At 33.1% G+C, this 20,804-nt stretch overlaps 1 protein-coding gene across 1 annotated transcript; it reads right to left on the reverse strand.

Moving 5' to 3' along the window:
• Nucleotides 1–2,343: 2,343 nt before the first annotated feature.
• On the reverse strand, nucleotides 2,344–4,047 carry LOC128125864 (uncharacterized). The gene is made up of 6 exons (XM_052764273.1): nucleotides 3,875–4,047; nucleotides 3,722–3,794; nucleotides 3,566–3,646; nucleotides 3,412–3,475; nucleotides 3,065–3,322; nucleotides 2,344–2,613 (listed from the first exon to the last, which is right to left on the reverse strand). Exons 1-5 carry the CDS (start codon nucleotides 3,973–3,975, stop codon nucleotides 3,231–3,233), a joined length of 411 nt encoding a protein of 136 aa, XP_052620233.1. The 5' UTR covers nucleotides 3,976–4,047; the 3' UTR covers nucleotides 2,344–2,613; nucleotides 3,065–3,230.
• Nucleotides 4,048–20,804: the final 16,757 nt, after the last annotated feature.

Consider the following 20,804-nt stretch of genomic DNA (forward strand, 5'->3'; position numbering starts at 1 on the left):
AAAAAAGGCCTTTTACGACGCTCATTGCGCGTCGTAAAAGGCTCAGACGACGCGCAAATGCGTGTCAAGGAAGGCCCTGTCATAAAGAGTGTGCGTCGTCTATAGACGACGCGCATTTACGACGCTCATTTACGACGCGCAATTACGACGCGCGTTTACGACACGCAATACGTATCAAGGAAGGCCCTGTCATAAAGGAAGATGACACGCATTCGCGTATCGTAACCTTATGACGCGCATGTTAATGACACGCAATGCGTATCAAGAAAGCCCCTGTCAAGAAAGGCCATGTCATAAATGAAGATGACACACATTTTTGCGTATCGTAAATTTAAATGCTTAAAAAAAATAAATTTATATATTTATTAATATTTAAATTAAATTTGCATTTAATTTCTCATAATAGAAATAAAATACCATATACAAAAAATACAATCCATTGCATAATATAAAATAAAATTTCATACTCAAGAAATAAAATAAATTACACAAATTGTAATGTCATACAAAGAATCATTCAAATGTTAAACAAAAATAAAACATTGCTAACATGGGTTATACATTCCTATAAAACTAACAAATAATCATACAACTCTTTTTCTTACTGGAAAGGAATGTCAAACATGATTACAAGTCTTCCTTAATCTTGATTACTCACCTGCTTAAGTAGAATGTTGTTGTTGAGAAGGTTACCTAGCAACAGAGAAAAACACAACACCTCTCCCACAATCACAACATCATTTACAGAGAAAGGTTGTCAATTACTTTCATTAAGACTTTCATTCAATCACAAAAATATTAAATAAAATGGTGAAACAGTAACTTACTTGTGATAAGTTGATCTCCCTTAGAGCAAACACAGCTAAAGCATTGAACAAGACCCTATTTCCCTCTTCATTTAAAGTTTCCAGAATGTTTAGAATGATCTCCTTACTCATAATATATAATCAATAATCAGATTGAATTATATATTATGAGTAAGTAATAAAGTACATGTAACACAATAAAGTATTATTAAGGAACTTATGAGTTCAAATATTATTTTTTACACTCAGATGCCAAAATATTTTATGTTATTCTTCTACAAGTTGAGAACCAAGTTAAACATGAAAGATAATAGTCCATCTGGCAGCTTTTGATGACATGGCAAATGAAATTTCTCAGAGATAGAATAATACCTATACTATTAAAATGATGGCAACCACAACAGGTGGTCCAATAACTACAGCCAAAAACATGCCTTTAATCATGTCTAGAAAGAAAAGAAAGATTGTTTGCTGCAATCATAAATCCCATGTGTTACAAACTTATATCCAAATTTAAATTAAATAAAAAGAGACACTGTAAAAACAAATTATATCCAAGGTAATACACCATACAACAAAATAGCAAAGTCCATCAGTATTTTTCAAAAAAACACCATTTTCTTAATTATTAGAACACATTAGGAAAGCTTTATACTCTTTGATTTAAGAAGCTAAGTAAACTATAAGAAATCCACAACAAAAAGAAACTATAAGAAATCCACAACAAAAAGATTTGAAACTTACCTGTCCAGTAAGAAGAGGGGTATCAGCAACAAGCTTGAAAGCAACAGGCCTTGGAGTACGCACAGGCCAAGCCTGCAAATAAAAGGTGCATCAAGTATAAAAGAGAACAAGGAAACTGATATTAAAAACAAGAACTTTGATCATTAGAATAAAAGAGAGAGAGAAAAATAGAGAGGGAAGAAATGGAATGGAATGACTCATTCCATTCCATTCCATTCTATATTCCAACCTTTACCTTGTTTTCTTATCATTATCAGTTGTATCTGCACCTCTTTCATTTCCTGCAAGATTTATGAACGAAGAATGGCATGTGATCGTGAAGATTCCTCATTTGCATCTGTTGTCCCTGTGATTGTAAATTAGTAAAAAAAGTACAGAAAACATGAGAATTTAATCATTTATATATTGAAATTTGTTAAATATGAGGAATGATATAACTTACAGGAAAACGATCCCAAACAAGGTGACCATCATTTGGTTTGAGGTGATAATAAGAGCATCCAAAAGCAACAGCAGTCACACCAATGTAAAAGCATGTCCAACCACAAAGCTCACCTTGTAGACTTAGGCATTTTATACCAGGCAGAATCAGGGGCAGTATAAACCTGAGAAGTGGATGCTACTTTGTTTAATTGTAGTTATCACTATTATATAGGTCATCCATAAATTATATAGGTCATCCATAAAAGTTAAAAGGTACACCATTTGAAAGAGAAAACAAGAAAAAGATAAAAAGTGTTATCTGTTAAGGATGAAAAGTGGAAAGAGTAGCTCTTTAAAAAGATTGACAAAATCAGAAAATATATTTCCGTTAACTTGTTAACACAAACCCCTCGCTTTATCAATCTTTTATACGTATATCATAAATCCAAAAAGTTATCTACGTTGAAACCCAACAAACCAAGTTTCAACAAACATAGCAATGGAAATGGAACACCCATGTTAAAATATATACAAGATGAAGGGCATAATCGTCAATCTACCATCGACATATCCCAGGTGCTTCTGTCCTCAACATTGATATCACCTCTTCATACTCTGAAGCATATACAAACCCCCACAGCTGCACACATTGACATTCATATCAACTCAACTTATGCAAACTATTTATATTAAATTACACTTTTGGTCCCTGAGAATCTCTAATTTTTCTGATTTTGGTCCCAAAAAGTTTTCTCTTGCAACTTTAGTCCTTATTTGACTATTTTTAGTCCCGAACCATTTTTTCAATTTTGGTCCCCAAAAATTCTCTTACAATTTTGGTCCTTTGAAATTTCTTGTAGAGTTTCAGTCCTTGTTCTAAGTAAGATGACCATTTTTGGTCCCTGAGTATTGCTGATCTTTTCAATTTTAGTCCCAACTCATTTTACTTGGAACGAAGAGTAAAAACGTTACAAAAACCTCAAATAACGATCAAATTTGCAAGAGAATTTTGTAGGACCCAAATTGAACAAAATCAGCCATACTCGAGGACCAAAAATGTAATTTTTGCAAAAATAAGTGAGAGAAAGCACCTCAATTTCCTTCACTTCAAATTCTTGGGTGTGTGACAAACAAGAGTTACCATAAGTTTGTGAGGCCAAACTTGACCCATTCAATATGGGGAAAAAATATGCAAATTGCCAAATTACCATATTATCCCTCAAAAAGAAAAATAGGAATGATGCAAGTGCAACACTCTTACAAGTCACTATCGAGATACAATGCAAAATGATTTCCCCCACCAAGCGCTAAATACTCAGTTGAACAAAGAGTAAAATACTGATTCACCCCTAATAAATGCACAATTAACATAATAAATCCCAAATAAATATTAAAATTATAAAAGATTTTTTTATATATTATCAAGAAAATGCAATACCTGTGGGGCGATATATAACAGGACGCCCTGGTGTATTTGTAAACACAAATGTATCATTCGATCCCTGTATAGTATTTACTCATCATAGTGAAAAAGGGTAGAAAAGTCTTTTGTCAACATATAGATAAACGAATTTAATTAAACAATTACAAACCTGGTATCTTTTCTTTGTTGATGGTTTCAAAGGTGCCTCAACTAAACCACCAAACACTGCACCTTTACGATCTCCAACAACCTGAAAATGTTTAATCAAGTTTCAGTTAAAGGGTAAAGTTGACATTTTGCATAGTTACTGAAGACAAGACATTACCAGTAGACTTAACCCAGGGCAAAGATTGCTTCTTCTATATAAGGTTGAAAGAGATATGCCATGCCTCCATGTACTAACATATAAAAAAGATAATGATATATCAAGATTCAAGAATAATGTGAAACTGAAAATATGATGAAGATGAAATTTTACCTGTATAGTAAGACCCATTTCTTTCCTTGACTGAGAACAGGGAGTGCAACATAAAGATCAGAACGTGTATTTTCTATCATAAGTTGTGAAGGTTCTGACATTTTTGGAAGTTTATCAGAAGGAAAATCTGAGAACAAGAGCCTCAACAAGTGCTCCAGTTCCACCAACAGGGTATTCTAATGTATGATATGATTATGTACCATTTCTGCTGAAAGAACACCATCGGATTTCACTCCAGCAAGTAAGAAAGACAAAAGATCCACCCAATTTCTAATGAAAGGATCTTTGAGTCCCAATGAATCAAGTATTTCTGAAAAAGGGCGTAAAAGCTTTGTGGCACCAAGAACACCTTGAGGTCCCATTTTTGCAAATGATTTTAGGAGTGGATATGCATATCTAACTCCAGCAGTAGAAACAACTCCCAAATCACCTCGAATAGATAAAGGTGGCAAAGCCATGGCAGCTGCAGATAATGGAAGTATTGCATCAACCAAGACTGGAACATCTTCTTCTTGATTACATTGTTGTGTGTTTCTCCTTGGTTCATTACTCACATCGCCCTAACAAAAACGAAGGAATCCCATTACTAAACCCTAATCCTAAAGTTTATTAGTTCGTTCACAGAGATTAGATTTCATGAAGATAAACCCTAAGATTAAAAGGTCAAAGAATTGCACAAAAGGTCATATCAGAAATAGAATTTCAAATCGATGATCAGGAATTGAACTAAACTTGATCGAACTATTTTATTATTGATGGTGGCAGCTTAGGGCTTAGAGAGAGAGAGAGAGAGAGAGAGTGAGAGTACAAAGGTAAAGGAAGACAAACCGATTCAAAAGGATGTGCTGATCCCAATTTCACAAATCGGCGTTCCAAAACCAAAATTCCCGATCCCAATCGCGTTTCTGTGCAATCCAATTTGCCAATTTCACGTTTCAGGTATGCTTACTTTGGCAAATTACAGTCTTTAGGCTGCCACCTCCACTTTTGATATGAAGTCGTCGCTTGCTTTACAGAGAGATATGAAGTCGAGACAAAAAGACGAGATTGACCCATCTGGTAATAAACGGACTCGGGAAGCTAAACAAAATGACCCGAGATTGACCCATCTAGTAACAACGCTATTGATGCCATTCCTTCCATTTTCGACTGTTCATCCTCCACTTCCTCTACTGCTACTTCTTCACCATCTTCTATTTTTTCTGTATTTAGACTTGAGAGTATAATTAGGGCTTTTTCTAACAATTTCAACATTGAGTGGGAGATATGGTGGTTCCAGTAGGTAGAAGTGAGGGAAGAAGTAAGCAACAGTCAATGTCGGGAGGGGGAAGGAAGGAGCGTCCAGGGCAAGAGGGAAAGGAGAAAAAAAAGGAAGGCGAGATTTTTAATTTTTTCAGAATTTCATTTCCCCTACTGTTAAAGGATGGAACGCGCGTTCCATTAAAAATTATAAAGCGACATCCTTAGACGACGCGCATTTTATTATAGGTGCCCTCCGTGTTTTTTTTAGACACTAATTTAAGGGCGCGCAATAATGCATGTCTTCTATCCTTCAATTTTTTGAAGAGATGACATTTTTCTAATGTCACTCTCCTTTGCGTAACATAGATCAATGAGCGTCGTATTTTGCGCGTCGTAAAAGGCCTTTTTTCTTGTAGTGGTTCTAATTAATTTTTAATTAAACAATACTATTTCTTATTAATATATTATTCTCATAATATATTAAAAAATTATTTGTTTGATTTATAGTTAATTTATTATTCATATAATAATTTAATAAACCAGTCTCTCTCTCTCTCTCTCTCTCTCTCCAAAAAGCATTCCAGTCAATTACCAGATTTGAGGGTAACCCAAAAGGACTCTGCTAATAATTCAGGATTACACTATTATAGGCTTGAAAACCTAATTCAACATATTATTCCTACCTTAGTGTTCATGTTGAATCGAGTTTAACTAATCTACGAAGTAAGTTCGACGTAGCACCCGACCTTTAGATTGAAATGAAAGATAATCGAAGTGATTGATAGAATTATTGTAGTCGTCGTTAAGATTTGGTAGCCTATAGGTAGAAGTGTTACATGCTAGAATGTGATTATATCACATTTGAACATGAAAGGGGGTATCTTTCATGTTATAGTCTGACGCAAAGAGACCTGAGTTTAGCCATTGCACCATATGATGAAAGGTCATTAAAGCATGACTCATTGGTATGTTACGATAGTCGAAGCAAAGAACTTATCATAGATTATGTTAATTCTAGATGGAGAAGGAGCCTCCAATATAGAGAAAATTTAGAAAGAATACGAGGTGCATAATTGATCACCGTCAACAATCAAGAAGTCTACTCAATATAAAAGTCAAAGGAGTTACGGTTATTACCTAGGATGGAAAGGTAACATGCACATTCATTATACAAGACTTGTTTTTTTGAAAATTCTAGGAAGTAATCATCCTAAAGAGAGATAATTGTAACACCCACATATTCGGGCTAGTCTATTAAGATAAAATAAGCGTTAAAAATAAACTTTTGATAGAAGGTTATTTAGGATAAATAACCTTAAACAAAGTTATAGTATATGTGACAAGCATTTCTTACATATAAAGAATGCTGAAATCTAACTTCGTATGAAAAAGTTATGCTTCTTCTAAGTTTTGCGCTTTAACCGATATGGCATCCAGTGTCGTAAATAGTAAATCAGAGATAGATTGATTATTAGCCTAAGTAGTCTAAAAGAAAGTCATAGTAAAATAAAGTATGATTTAGAACCAACAGAACCTTATATAAGAATTATGTTTCTACAAAAGGTAAGATGAATTGTTTTGGATGCATGCAATATTCATGAGACTATGTGTTATATATATATATATATATATATATATATATATATATATATATATATATATATATATATATATATATATATAAGATGTTTGTATATAATTGATCACAGCTAAAGGGTTAGTAAAATAGAGTATTATTTAGAACCAACAAAACCTTATATAAGAATTATATTTCTATAAAAGGTAAGATGAATTGTTTTGGATGCATGCAATATTCATGAGACTATGTGTTTTATATATATATATATATATATATATATATATATAACTTTTACATAAAATACAACTCAATGTCGTCCCTTTTTAAGAACACACGTGCATCGTTTGTATGGTCTTTATGGGCGATGGATCACTGAACCACTTGGATTTTTTCTTATAATGGTAGAGGTAGTTTTTTTATTATCTAGTGGGATAAAGGTCACGTAACCACTAGTTAGATGTCGATGCTACAAGTTTTTCAAGAAGGATAACTTTATCAGGGATCTTGTATGATAAAGGTCAACTAAGCATGAGAGGTTTGTAGAATAGATGAAATCAAACATGACAAGTTTAACCAAAGTTATTTAGGATCCCATTACTATGAATTATATTTGATGAAATTGGTAATCGTTACCTACCTTATTGGTTAAGTGGATGCGATAAAGGTTACCTAATCATTTACTTGCTTCGTAACTTGCGTCGTAGACTTTAACAAAAAAAATTGAAACACTAAAAGGTATTAATTTTTAAAGAATTAATATTGAAAATACTAAATGAATTTTGTTAAATTATATATGTTAATACTCTCACTCCCATGTGCAACCCCACTCTTGATTTGCAAGAGATAGTAACATTTGATGGTTATAATTTCTAAAACTGGTATTGTGCCTTGAGAATTTCTCTTAAATACGAACATAAGTTATACATACTAAAACCGGGGTTCAAAGAGTAACTCATATTTAAGAGAGTGAGGGCTAAAGTTGGATACTTGGCGGAAGAACCAACGACATTCCTTTTACTTCTCTGTCCACAAATACCAGGATCTATCCAAGGAATTCGTTAGAAAGATCCTTTTCAAGTTCGAATTTGTTCATTTGGAATCTGATTTCTTCATCTTCATTTATATTTACTTATTTTATTTTCATTTTTATTTACTTGTTTTATTGATTTTTTTTAATATCGATATTTTTGATGTTTTATTCCTGAACAACCTCTAACAACCGGTCACTCTGATCATGGTGCTTAGTGGAAGCATTATTGTGATGATATTGATGTGTCTCATATCATATTGGGAACAATGATCCCTGGCCTCCAGAAGGTCTTGGAAAATTACAAAGTATATAAGATGTTTCATCAGGTATAGAAGATATTCAGATAGAAGAGTGATGTTTGATACATACTTGTTCAATCATTGGACGCTGACAATATCTAAGAGAGTCAGAATGTGTGCTCAAAGAGACATTTGGTTAAAAAAAGGGAAAGACAACATACACCTAAGAAATCATGACAGGACACTAGAAAAGGAATTTCTCCTCTTATCTTACTGAGCTGAGGATGTCTGGTATGACCAAAACTTTAGGTATCTATATCATAGAACTATTTACTTTTCAATATACACTTGAGTATATGATATTGCATGTGACTCCAATATTTGATGTTATATTTAGATGTTTAGAAGAAGTATATAATTGATTACATGCATATTAGTATTCCATGTTGGAGACAAGAAAATGTAGTTATTGAAATTGATGGAACTTTTGATTACCATATAGTTTGTATTTGATTATAACTGATAGTTGCATAGTACCTATTATCCCTAGGAACATGTAACAATTGCAAATTTCGAAGCAATCTTGATTTACTTATTGTTAATGCATGTTTATGTTCATGTTTTGAAACAATGAACACAATATCAAGAATATTTTCTCATAATGTTATTTTTGAAGTAAATCTATATTTTTTCATTAAGTTAATAGTTCTAAAGACGACACCAAAATAATCAAAAGATATATGATTTAATTTGATCTATAATATTATCATCCTGATCATATAAATAAAAAACACATATCCTAACTTCAAAGGATGGTATTTTGTAAATGAGTCTGGCTCATTTGATATATGTGAGTAAAAGGTGATTCGCAAGTATCTTTATCTAATAGTAGTGAAAGAGAAAAAGGTTTGCTCAAGAATTATACATAGTGATATATGTAGTCTTTTCTATCAATTGATAAGATATGGTGATAGGTACTTAATTGGCTTCATTGATGACTTTTATTCGTTATTGTTGAAACTTTTGAAATTCTCAAATTGTTTCATAGTAACGATGAAAATAACTCAGTGAGACTATAAAAACCCCTCATTATAATAAAGAAAACAAGATCTTAAACCAAGACTTCTTTTCTAACATCTACTAAGAGCATTTATATTAAATATCCTTAAAGATTGTTTAGGATTATGTTTCTATAATCTCACAATTCATTATTATAAAAAGATGCATCATTAGATTTTTGCATCATAGTTTGGAACTTTAGAGGTTAAAGAGCCATATAAATACATCATAGTTTGGAACTAGCAAGTTAACAAAAGTTTGTTGAACCTATTCAAATGGTTAACTGAAAGTTAATAAAACACAAAGTGTTCATGGATATGGTAGAATTTATTAGAAGATATAGAAAATTTGGTTTTATCATATCTATTGTTGGAAGTTTTATAGAAAACACTTCAAACTACCAAACCGCTACATTAAATTCTTAATCTGACAAATAAATTAAAGCCATGAAAATAAAGAGATTTGTTCATGTATGATCATCAAGTACAGGTTTTATTTATCGTTATTAGTATATTATAACTATAAATAGTAAGTGATTTTTCAAAGGAGAACGCATATATGGACGTAAATCTTCTAAGAATTTAAGTCACCGTCTCAAAGTAAGAATCTTCTTTTTATAAGAAAATCACAAATGTGATTTCATAATAAATAAAGATGACTCTTGCATTATCCAGAAAGCTCGTGGAATCACGATTACATTATATGACTTGTAGGTTTTTAACAAACTAATTCCTTTACTTAAACTCAGGAACTAGGTGTTAGAGTCTTATTTCTTGAACCATGCAATATCTTGACAATCAATGCAATTTTACTTAATCCTTTAAGTTGTCAGTATGTATATATATATATATATATATATATATATATATAGATCATGAAAACTTAAAGGATTAAGTAAAGTTGTATTGATTGTCAAGATCTTGCATGGTTCAAGAAATAAGACCCTAACACCTAGTTCCCGAGTTTAAGTAAAGGAAAAAAAAAGAAAGGGAAAGAAAATATGGAGAGAAAAAATATGGAGGGGAGGTAAATGAATAACTACTTTCATGTTCCTGAGTTTGAAGGAAATAGAAGAAAAAAATGTGTTCCCGAGTTGAAAGGATAAGAAAACATGAGAAAGAAAAACAACATCTTTACAATTTTACCCTTAATATTTTTCCCACCTACAGATAATGATAGAGTTTAAAATATGGAGTGTTATGAGGTAACAATATTTTTATTGCTTCCTCTCATGTTAATGGATAACATGGTGACATTGTTACAATGCGTTTTCAGTTTTGGTGCATGATTATTGCTTCGTCATAATTCATGCACATACATAATATTAAGTATATAGACTTAAGAAATAATAAAAAAACATTTTAAATAATTGTTGGCTTATCGCAAGTAATTCTGTAATACACAAACATACATGTCTACTCAATAAAAAAAGGTTCAAATGGATTGTTCAACAAAAAAGTAGTAGGGAAGACGTTTCTAGAATAAAAATAATTTGTTCAAAGATCCTGACCAAAAATATATCAAAGATCCTAACATTACAAAATAATACCACATAATAGTATAGTGCATTACCAATTCCCCAATTTCCATCTTCCATTTGATACATACAACTCAAGAAAATCAAAGTTTTGGCATCTATAAAAAACAATAATTAGTTGGTAGTAAAGAAAGAAGTAGAAGAAGCTATATTAGAATATGTATTATTGTGCAATGTTGAACTAAATTCTTAGTAGGTTTGATGCTTTCTAGGGATGAAGAAAATATAAGAATATATGTTAATAACTTAAGATACATCGACTATTTATAAGTTGGTTTAAAGGGTAATATTGTAAAGTTATCATGCCAAGGATAAGGAGACGATTTCTTTCTCTCAAAATCTCTCTAATTTGGGAGGAAGATTAAGAGAGAATATCAAGCCTTAACTTCCTTTATCTTCTACCCAAATCATTCCAAAACAAATTCTTGGGGACACGTTTTTTTCATCATTCTCTCCACTTCCCTCTGTAAGTGAGACTCGAAAACAAGGTGTAAGATAGTTTTTCTTACCAATACCACATGACACGGTTTTGAACATGACTTAGAATCCTAACATAAAGGTTGAGCTAGCCAATATGATTGTACTCCATATAATGTTGCAATTGGATCCATCATATGTGCCATGTAATGCATTAAGGCCAAATATGTCTTATGCTTAGAGAATGAAAAAATAGATAACAATATAATTTGAGGTATTCTTCAACCCCAATGGCCTTCTAGAAGGTTTTATTAGTTACTTTCAGAACACGACTGTAAGTAAACATAACTTCAATGTAATCATCATTAAGAACTTTGAACCTAGAGAAGGCAAGTTCTAATATACTGGACGAAAGGTTTTTGGAACTATAGTAAAGGAATGTGTAAGGGATGAATGGAAAGAAAATCTACCATTACTCTCTCTTATAATATGCTATTCCTTAGAATTAATTGGAATCAAAAGGTCTGTTGGCTTGATTGTTAAACCAGATGGTGAAAAACTCACCATATCTTGATTATCAGACCCTTCGTAGATTTTTGCGACTTTGATTTGGGAGCCATTATATAGAATGGAAAGATATTTGATTAGCATGAACAGGGCAGTTAAAAAACTAGTATTTGAAATAGAGAAGATGAAATCATACAAAAGGAATGGTAGTTATCAAAAACTATAAGGGGATCTTGATGCTCTTTGATCGGTTCGGAAAGGAATGATAACACCCACTCTTGATACTTGGGTACATTGAATGGAAAGGAATCGAGTTCCATGTCCCAATGCCGAAAGAAATTTTTATTTGAATTTTTTGAAAATTATTAGGTGAAACGGCAATTCCATTGTGATAATTACATGCTCTCAATTTATTACATATGCAAGATATGACATCCTCATTGTTATGGCAAAAAAAGACTGATTTGTTCATGCTTATTAAATTAGAGTATTCTTTTAAAAAGATTAACTATGCGAAATTTGTCACAAAAACATGATCATAATATTATCAAAATATTTTCAAAGAAATGTGTTTTATTTATAAAACTCGGGACATCATTGTCAATATAGAAACATTAGCGTAACGAAATATCACAAGCCTTACAGTATTCAATATTTATACTAGAAGCCTACAAACTCCTTAAATCTTTCAACAGACACATATCATTATCTAGATAACTTCGTATCGCTACCTATGATACAAAGAAGCTAAGTGGGTCAGGTTGGGAAACCTCGTGAGTACATAAGGATTTCAAATCTCACAATGTTATAATCTATATATATATATATATATATATATATATATATATATATATATATATATATATATATATATATATATCTTAAAAACCTCAATATAAAATTCACCTCATATAAGAAATCTACCCCATCTTGTCGATCCTTACATTTTACTCCTATACAATGACACATTTCATACTCTCGAATTCAGAAATTAATGACTTTACCTAATCCTTACTCTCGTATCGAGAATAAATGACTATATCTAATTCATACTCTTGGATCAGAAATGAATGATTTTCTCTAATCCATGCTCTCGCATCAATGTTAAATGACTATGGTTAATCCATACTCTTGGACCAGGGATGAATAATTATGGTTAATCCATGCTCTCGGATTCAGTGGCAGATGACTATACCTAATACATACTCTCGGGCCGGGGACCAATGTCAAACTTCTACCCTCCATGTATATCTGACACATATTCTTAAAGGGATGCTACCCAAAATACATCTTCATTAACTTAGGTCTCCAGTGCAAGCCTTATTTTATCTCTAGGTAAGACTATGATGCTCAACTCCTAAAACTTTTATTATTATCATGAAAACACACACACACACACACACACACATATATATATATATATATATATATATACATCTTAACGCATACAAAACCATACTTGCTTCGCATATCATATATTATCAAATAAGTTCATAACACATATTCTACGCAATGAGCACATAGCTCACATATAAACTCTTTAACATACATTTAATACTTTAATTAATACTTGTACTAAAATCATGTTCATGAAAGGGACTATGCACTCACTTGATGAAAGTGGATGCCTTGGAATTTAGGCAGAACTTCACCTTAGCACTTTAACTTTTCTTCTGGTGTAGCATAAGATAATGATTCATAAGTCTTAGTCTAATACTCCTGTTGACTTAATGATAATGTAGATTCCTCATTAATCTCCATGAGTATTGAGATTTCTATGTAATAAGGATTAGCCAGACAGGACGGTTGGGAGGCGGGATCATATTAGCATATAGTTTTTCTGAAATCCAACAACCAAGACAACATGACCATTATAGATACCTATCATATAAGTAGATCAATCAATATTATGACTTGAAATTACTGATAAATCTTATTTATTGGTTCATAATAACGACTTATTAATATAAATATAAGTTACACTAAAAATAGAAGAGTGTAGCTTAACTTACAAAGGTTCTTGATGAAACCAGGAACTAAGTGGGCAGAACACTGACTTGGGGTCTCCTACTTGAAGGTTACAACTAGTTGAGCACTCAGCCATGTCGCATGGATTCTCCACAAGCCAAAAACTCAAGGAAAAAGGGTCCACAAGAAGGAGAGTTGAGAGAGAGAGAGAGAGAAGCTCTAGGGGCTGAATGTGAGAGGCTTATATGGAAATGAAGCATATATATAGACCTTGGAAAATTGTGTCGTGTATGCATAGGGGTGTGCCACGCATATGAGTCATCCTGGCTCCTGTGGCCTTCTGCCACATGTCGTTTCGTCATTCGTCTACACCTCCTTCTTCTATGTCATAACCGGCAAAATTAGGTCAAGATGTGAATTCCTAGAACAATATAATCTCCTTGTATAAGCCCAAAACTCGACCGAATAAGCCCTCAACTTAGTTCTTAAGACATTCCTATTTGGCCTTTTGGGCCGAAAACATATACTAGGACCTTAGTTGGGCCGATAATTATTATTTTTTTGGCCCTTTGAACCAAAAACCCTTACCTAAGCTTTAATGAGCCAAGAATCCTTCATAGAATTATAAGTGGAACGAGAATCCTTATTGGGCCGAACCACAAATCGAAACTACCCATCTTGGGCCACTCTTTTGGGACGAGGACCCTCTTGGGTTGTGTGACAACCGAAATTTCCATTTGGTCAAACCCTAAAAGTCAACCACTTTGTATCATAAATTAATGTCATTATTTCTTATTTTTAAGAAATATAAAGTTCGTTTGATTATTTTAATATTATTTTTAAATGAACGGGTGAAAGAAAATGTTGTCTCGGGTTTTGAGTTTTAAAAACCACAAACACTTCGCGTCTTAGAAATTCCCGACCAAAATTTTATGTTTGGGTTGAAAAATCACCCAAAAACCGTGAACTCATACCTATGTATGAGTTTACTCCCCAAAAGTTAGTCATTTGTGTTTACTCCCCAAGTTCATAAAAGAGTAAACTCCAAAAACTCTTTCAAGTATCATCCTAGATTGAATTCCAAATCTTCAAAGTTATAAGTGTTCTAACCATTTCAATTTAGTAAAACACTTAATCTAGTGTTTGTACATCTATTCATCCATTCATTTATGTATTTTGTCTAGATTTCCAAAACACCAAGAACACACACCAAGTGTTCTTGGCCTTTTAGCTCAAATAAATCTTCATTATAGTAAGTACTTCCATCCTTCAGTGTTATTAAGCTAGTATCACATTTATACATCAAGAAATGATGCCAAGAACACAAGGGTTGAGGTGTTCACGGTCTAAGGAGATGCTTGGGCCGTAAACACCATAAAGGGCACCAAAGTGTGCCTAAGTCCTTATCTAAGCCCTAGTTTGATGTCTAAGCCTTCCTTGATATGTTTAAACCTTACTTTGATGTATTTAAGCCTTGAAAAACACCAAAATCCAACATTATTAGGTGTTTACGGTTTGGGGATCTCCCAAAACCGTAAACACCCTAAAGTGTGTATAAATGGGTTATTTTCCTTCCTTAGGCTTAAGAACTAGCTTAGATAATTACCTTGTTGTGTTAAGGACTTGAAAACATGGAAATACCCTTCCCCATGAAGTAAAACCAAAGGGAAATGCCATGAGGCCGTAAATTCCTCAAAGGAGGTGTTTTGTTGCCCTAGTTCCTTCCAAAGACCAAACCATTTAGTAGAAATGCCTCAAAGGGCTTGTTAAACTACAAAACAACACTTAGTCACTAGGACTAGATTTTACGACCGTAAACTCTAGAGTTCACTGACGTAAACTCCTTAAGTTATGACCATCAATACCGTAAACTCCAAGGGAGTTTACCCTTGAATCCTAAACACCCTAGCTTTGCCCTACCAACACTTGGATGCAATCCTTGTGATCTTTAACACTTGAAACAAAGTGTTTTCATGTTCTAGAGTGTCCCAACTTATTTTATTAGTTATAATTTGGCTAATTAGTTATATATATGTTCATTATATGATAACTAGGCTCGTGCGTGTGTACAAGTCTTTATTTGTCACCTAGCACCGTACAGACACTTCAATCCAATCCACTCACCGCAAGTGAGTTCATACCCTTTAACTAACCTTTGAAATACTTTAAATATTTTAAATGCTTTAATGGGGGGGGGGGGGGTAATTCAAGTTGAATACTTATAGTTATTACATCAATCACATGTGATTAATAACTATAAAACCAATTATTTTCTTACTGTTCAAACTGTTTATTAAACTGCTCTACTTCAAACTGCTTTACAAACTCTTTCACTAATCAAATACTTTTACTTAAACTTTGTTACACTTATTATAAATTACATGCCCATATATTTATAGTTATATAAGCAATATTTAAAAGGATTAGGAAGGCCATCCACCCTATTTCCTTTTCGCGCTTGAGATGTGGTCTGGTGGGATATCGGGTAGCCGTCCGAAAGTCGTTTCAATATTAATTATATATCATGTGTACATATATACACATAAAAGTGCTTCCATATTCATGCATACTAGTTACATCATTAGTAAGTTACCATCGGGGTAGCATAGGATCATACTTATACTATTGCTAGATCAATGAGTTAGTTCATTCATGAGTCGATACTTATTAATATGAGAACATATACATTACATTACGATGAGAACATATACAACTATACTAAGAGAAGAAAATATACAACTATACTAGAGGAAGAACATATACAACCATACTAGAAGAAGAACATATACAACTATACTAGAGGAAGAAAATATACAACTATACTAGAGAGAGAACATATAAAACGATATTAGAACAAGTAACAATACATTACGTATATATAAATACGTTGACAAAATTGTGATCCACTATATCGGAGCATGCCTTAAATGTCATGGCCCGAGTTGTAGCCAGAGTCTCTTGGAGGGAGAGCGTCATTTTGAGTATAGATCATACTGGATTGACTATCCTACACCTTGTTGCTAGCTACAGCCAGAACTGCAGGTCTACGGGTGCCAAACGTCATACCTTTTTACATGCTACATTCGTCTTTGTTACCTAGTCGATAGTATGGTACAATTAATCACATGATACCTTAATATAAATCCGGTTTAAGGTAGTTAGTACAGCAGTAGTTCCTATAATACAACACTACAGTACTACAATAATTTACCCTTTATATACATTTAGTGATCATTTCACTTAAACATTAATGTACAAACTATATTTTGTTAATGATAGTTACACTTGGGAAAATTACACACTTTTACGATAAACGAACATACAAAACAGTTACGCCTTGGTAGAAGGCTACTTTTAATAGAAAATATAGGTTTTTCTGAGAGATTCAGACTATTACAAACATTTACAAACATTCACGTACGTTTATCACCAATGTTTACAAATTCATGTTTAAAACCACGTTCAAACGTTTTCATACAAACACGGACACTAAATTACTTATGAACTCACCAGCTTAATGCTGATAAACTCTTTCAAAATAACTTGTATTCTCAGGTCGACAGTAGACAGGTACCGAGGCCAACTTTTGAGAAGATGGAGTACATCCAAGACTCATCTTATTATTTTGATTTACTTTTTGGTGTCTATAACTGTTCAGAACACTTGTATTAAAATTATATATTTAATGCAATGGATGATGTTGTTTGCTTATTTACTGTTATACTGTGTTGTGATACTTTACATGATGTCCTCCACCCCTGAACGTTTCCGTCGTTCTTGGTTTTGGGGTGTGACAGGTTGGTTGGCCCATCAAAAGAGAGAGAGAGAGAGAGAGAGAGAGAGAGAGAGAGAGAATAGGGTGATTTATCTAAGCATGCCACCTCACAAATGTACACCATGTAACCAAGCGTTTATCTTCCATGTAACCAAGAACTTCACATCATAGAAGTCAACCCTTCTCTCTCTCTCTCTTCTCTCCATCTCTCTACCTCTCGGCCACTCTCTCTATCACTCTCATTCCTCACTTCAAACTTCACTCCCGTCCTCCTTTCTCTCTAATCTTCAAGTGCTCTCTCATATTTCCTCCAAAATTTTGTGGTTAAGAGTGTTCATCAAAGAGTTCTCATCAAAGATCATAACTTGGTATGTTTACTTCACACACAAGTTGTTTATTCCTTCCTATGCTAAGATCATTCCTCAAAACCACTCTAAATTTTGTGATTATACTCTTAGAACACCAAAACTACACAAATCTCATCAAGAACTCAAGCTAGGTTCAAAGTTTCATCATCTTCTTCTTCATCTACATCTCAAAAACCCCCCAAGGTGAGTTCATACCCCCTTGTTTTCAGTTTTATAATGTTTTTAGGGGAGAATACAAGTGTTTTTGTGTTAGATCTATGTATATATGCGTGTTTATGTGTTTAACTTTTAGATCTTTACTTGAAAATGAAGTTTACCACTTGGATCTTCATATAAACCTTGAGAAAAGTATGTGTCCTCACATATAATACTTTTAAACTTGTAGATCTGGGATTTATCCACTTAAAATAGCAAAAACAAGTGTTGTGAACAAACTTAGATAACTTAAACGCAAAAATCAGCCCTTGACATAAAACGTTTTAGTCCAATCTCGAACTGTTTTGACTTCCTTAATGGTAATATTTTTCAAAACAGTTTTACATTAAACAAGTTTAGGTTTTCACCTTTAAAATGACTACCCTCACGTTTTCATTCGATTTTTGTACAATTTTTGGCGAATTTTATAAAACTGCCTATCATATTTGAAAATAATTTCGGACCAACCTGTTAAGGTGAGCAATTTCACACCTTTTAGAGACCAATAAAAATTATGAGAAAAATTGTGAACAAAGTACACAAAATTTCAAAACTTCCAGACTTTACGGATCCAATTTTCGACTTACGATGATTTTTCTACAAATTTTCCAACAACTAGGTCAGCAAAGCCAAAAAACCAGAAAAATGTGTATTTCACAAAAATCAAGCTAAAAGTGATATTTTTGACAAGAACGGGTTTAAAATGTTATTTTTACCACAGACTAGTCAAAAACACAAGTTTTGAACAAAATGGGGGCAAAAGTGTTATTTTTACTATAATTGGGCCATAATTGAACACTTTGTGGCTTATTGGGCCAAGAACGTCATTTTTACAAAAAGTGGGCTTTTTATATCAATTTTGTAAATAATCAAGCTAAAATAAACAAAACAATAACAAACGGATTAAAAACGATATTCATATCTTTATTGGGCCTGGAAATAATATACATGTTTAGTGGGCCTTAGTTTCCTCTTACATGTATATTGGGCTCAGGATAGACATTCATACTCCTTTGAGCCTGGAAATTATGGACACGTATAGTGGGCCTTAGTGGTCCACTTGCATGTTTATTGGGCCTAGTAATGAGTTTTATATGTGTTCTTCTCTCTTTTCCGTGTAAATTTTAGATTAAGGATCTAGTGAGACCTGTCGGTTGGCACCTTTGAGTGTACAATCGTAGCCTGTAGTTATAACCAGATGTAGGGTTTCAAAGCACTCCATGGATGATGGCAATGGGCCCCTTTGATGAATTCTAGGTTAAAATCCCAAGACTTGTCTTTTCCCTATAAATAGTCATGTATTATTCATAATTAGTGTTAAGAGTGAGACAAAATGTAGCCGCCATGGTGTGAGGTTTCTTATGTAGTGTTAGATTCTTTAGTCTATGCTTTAAGTGTAATTTATTCCTCATATTTCAATAAATCGAGTGATCATTCGACATAATCTTCATTATTTGTGTTTGTTCTTATTTTCCGCATCTTGTTCATCAAATCACAATTAGGGTTTTGATCCCAACAAGTGGTATCAGAGCGGGTCTTTGAAGATCTATTGATTTTTGAAGTATCGGTTCTTGATTTGATGATTTTCTGCACAAGTTATTGAAGATTTTGGTGTTTTGGCGGTATGGAATCAAGATGTTTGTTCAGGTTAATGTTCATCTACTGTTCATCTGGGTATTATTTCAATCCAAATCGTATTTTGTTCGAATTCTCTATTGGATTTGATTTTTTTTGAATCAGTCAACTGCCTCGTGAATCAATTTCTTTTCATATGGGCCATAGTTTTCACTTACTGTTCATGGTATTATTAAAGGCCTTCTGATTTGTTTCAATTTCTAAACCAAAATTTCGAGACTGACATATCCTTGTGTCCGTTGTTTACTCTGTCGTCGATATCAATTCCCATCGAAATCTCGTTTGTAATCACAAATTGATATAATTTGATTTTCCCGGAATTGAGTGAATGTTGTATCGATGTTGATTATCAATTTCTTTCTATCTTTTTCATTGATTGTATTTTCAGAGAATCGATTTTTCTTGATTAATCATATATGTGAATCGCGTTTCTCCTTCATGTTGTATTCTTGATTCACGATTATCCATTCGATTTCAAGATTTTAATTCTAGTTTTAATCCAAGAATGAGTTCATATTCTTCATCTTATCAAGTCGATTTCTTCCGTATCAATTTTTTTTAATTGACTTGAAATCAAGTTATCTTGGATTGAGGAGCTGAAAGAAGAAACAGAAGAACATTTGGTTCACTGCGTTATGAGTCGTGGAATCGTGGCTTAAGTCAAAATCGGATGTGAGATGCGAACTATGAAAATGGAAATTGGGGCTCAATCGGAATGATTCGGGGACTCAATTGGGATGAACGACGGTCAAATCAAAAAGTCAAAATCGCTATGAAAGTCTAACCTGCGAACGTTCGCCTGTGATAGGATTCGTTGACATGGATTCTCTTTGGGGTATAATCGATGGACTTGGAACGAAAGAGGGGAGGACCGAAAGCGAACCTGTGATTCATTTTTGCTAAGGTTTCACTTTTATTCACATCATGATGCTCGGACCGAACATGGTATTGGTTTTGTATCAATGATCTTGGATTCTATTGCTTGTGCTCAAGACGAACATGGAACAAACTTGGGTTCGTTTGTTAGCCAGGAACGAAGGGGTTGGTAATTTCAAAGATTTGGATTTCAATCGCGAGTTACTGTCCGTTCCAGTCGCATTCATCGGCATCTAAATGGGAAAGAAGACTTAATGTTTCATTTTTGATCCCTTCAACTTCAAATATTTGACAATTCTGGTCCATGAATTTTTTGTGACTTGGCAATATTGGTCCATTTCTAGATTTTGTTACAAATAAAAGGGTATATTGATGCAGAATTTCCATTTCAGTCCCCTAACTTTCAGCAAATGACAGTTTCTGCCCTATATTCAGAAAAGTTTACAAATTTGAGGGCTGGTGAACAGTTTTGAATTCTTTAACGCACATATTTTTTGTGAACA

Source organism: Lactuca sativa, chromosome 5 (genome assembly GCF_002870075.4).
Source record: "Lactuca sativa cultivar Salinas chromosome 5, Lsat_Salinas_v11, whole genome shotgun sequence".
Classification (NCBI taxonomy): domain Eukaryota; kingdom Viridiplantae; phylum Streptophyta; class Magnoliopsida; order Asterales; family Asteraceae; genus Lactuca; species Lactuca sativa.

Coding starts and splice junctions, on each gene's coding strand:
- LOC128125864 (XM_052764273.1), bottom strand. CDS start 3,975: ATGTCAGAACCTTCACAACTTATGATAGAAAATACACGTTCTGATCTT. Junction 3,795..3,874: donor AAATGGGTCTTACTATACAG/GTAAAATTTCAT, acceptor TTTATATGTTAG/TACATGGAGGCATGGCATAT. Junction 3,647..3,721: donor GCCCTGGGTTAAGTCTACTG/GTAATGTCTTGT, acceptor AAACATTTTCAG/GTTGTTGGAGATCGTAAAGG.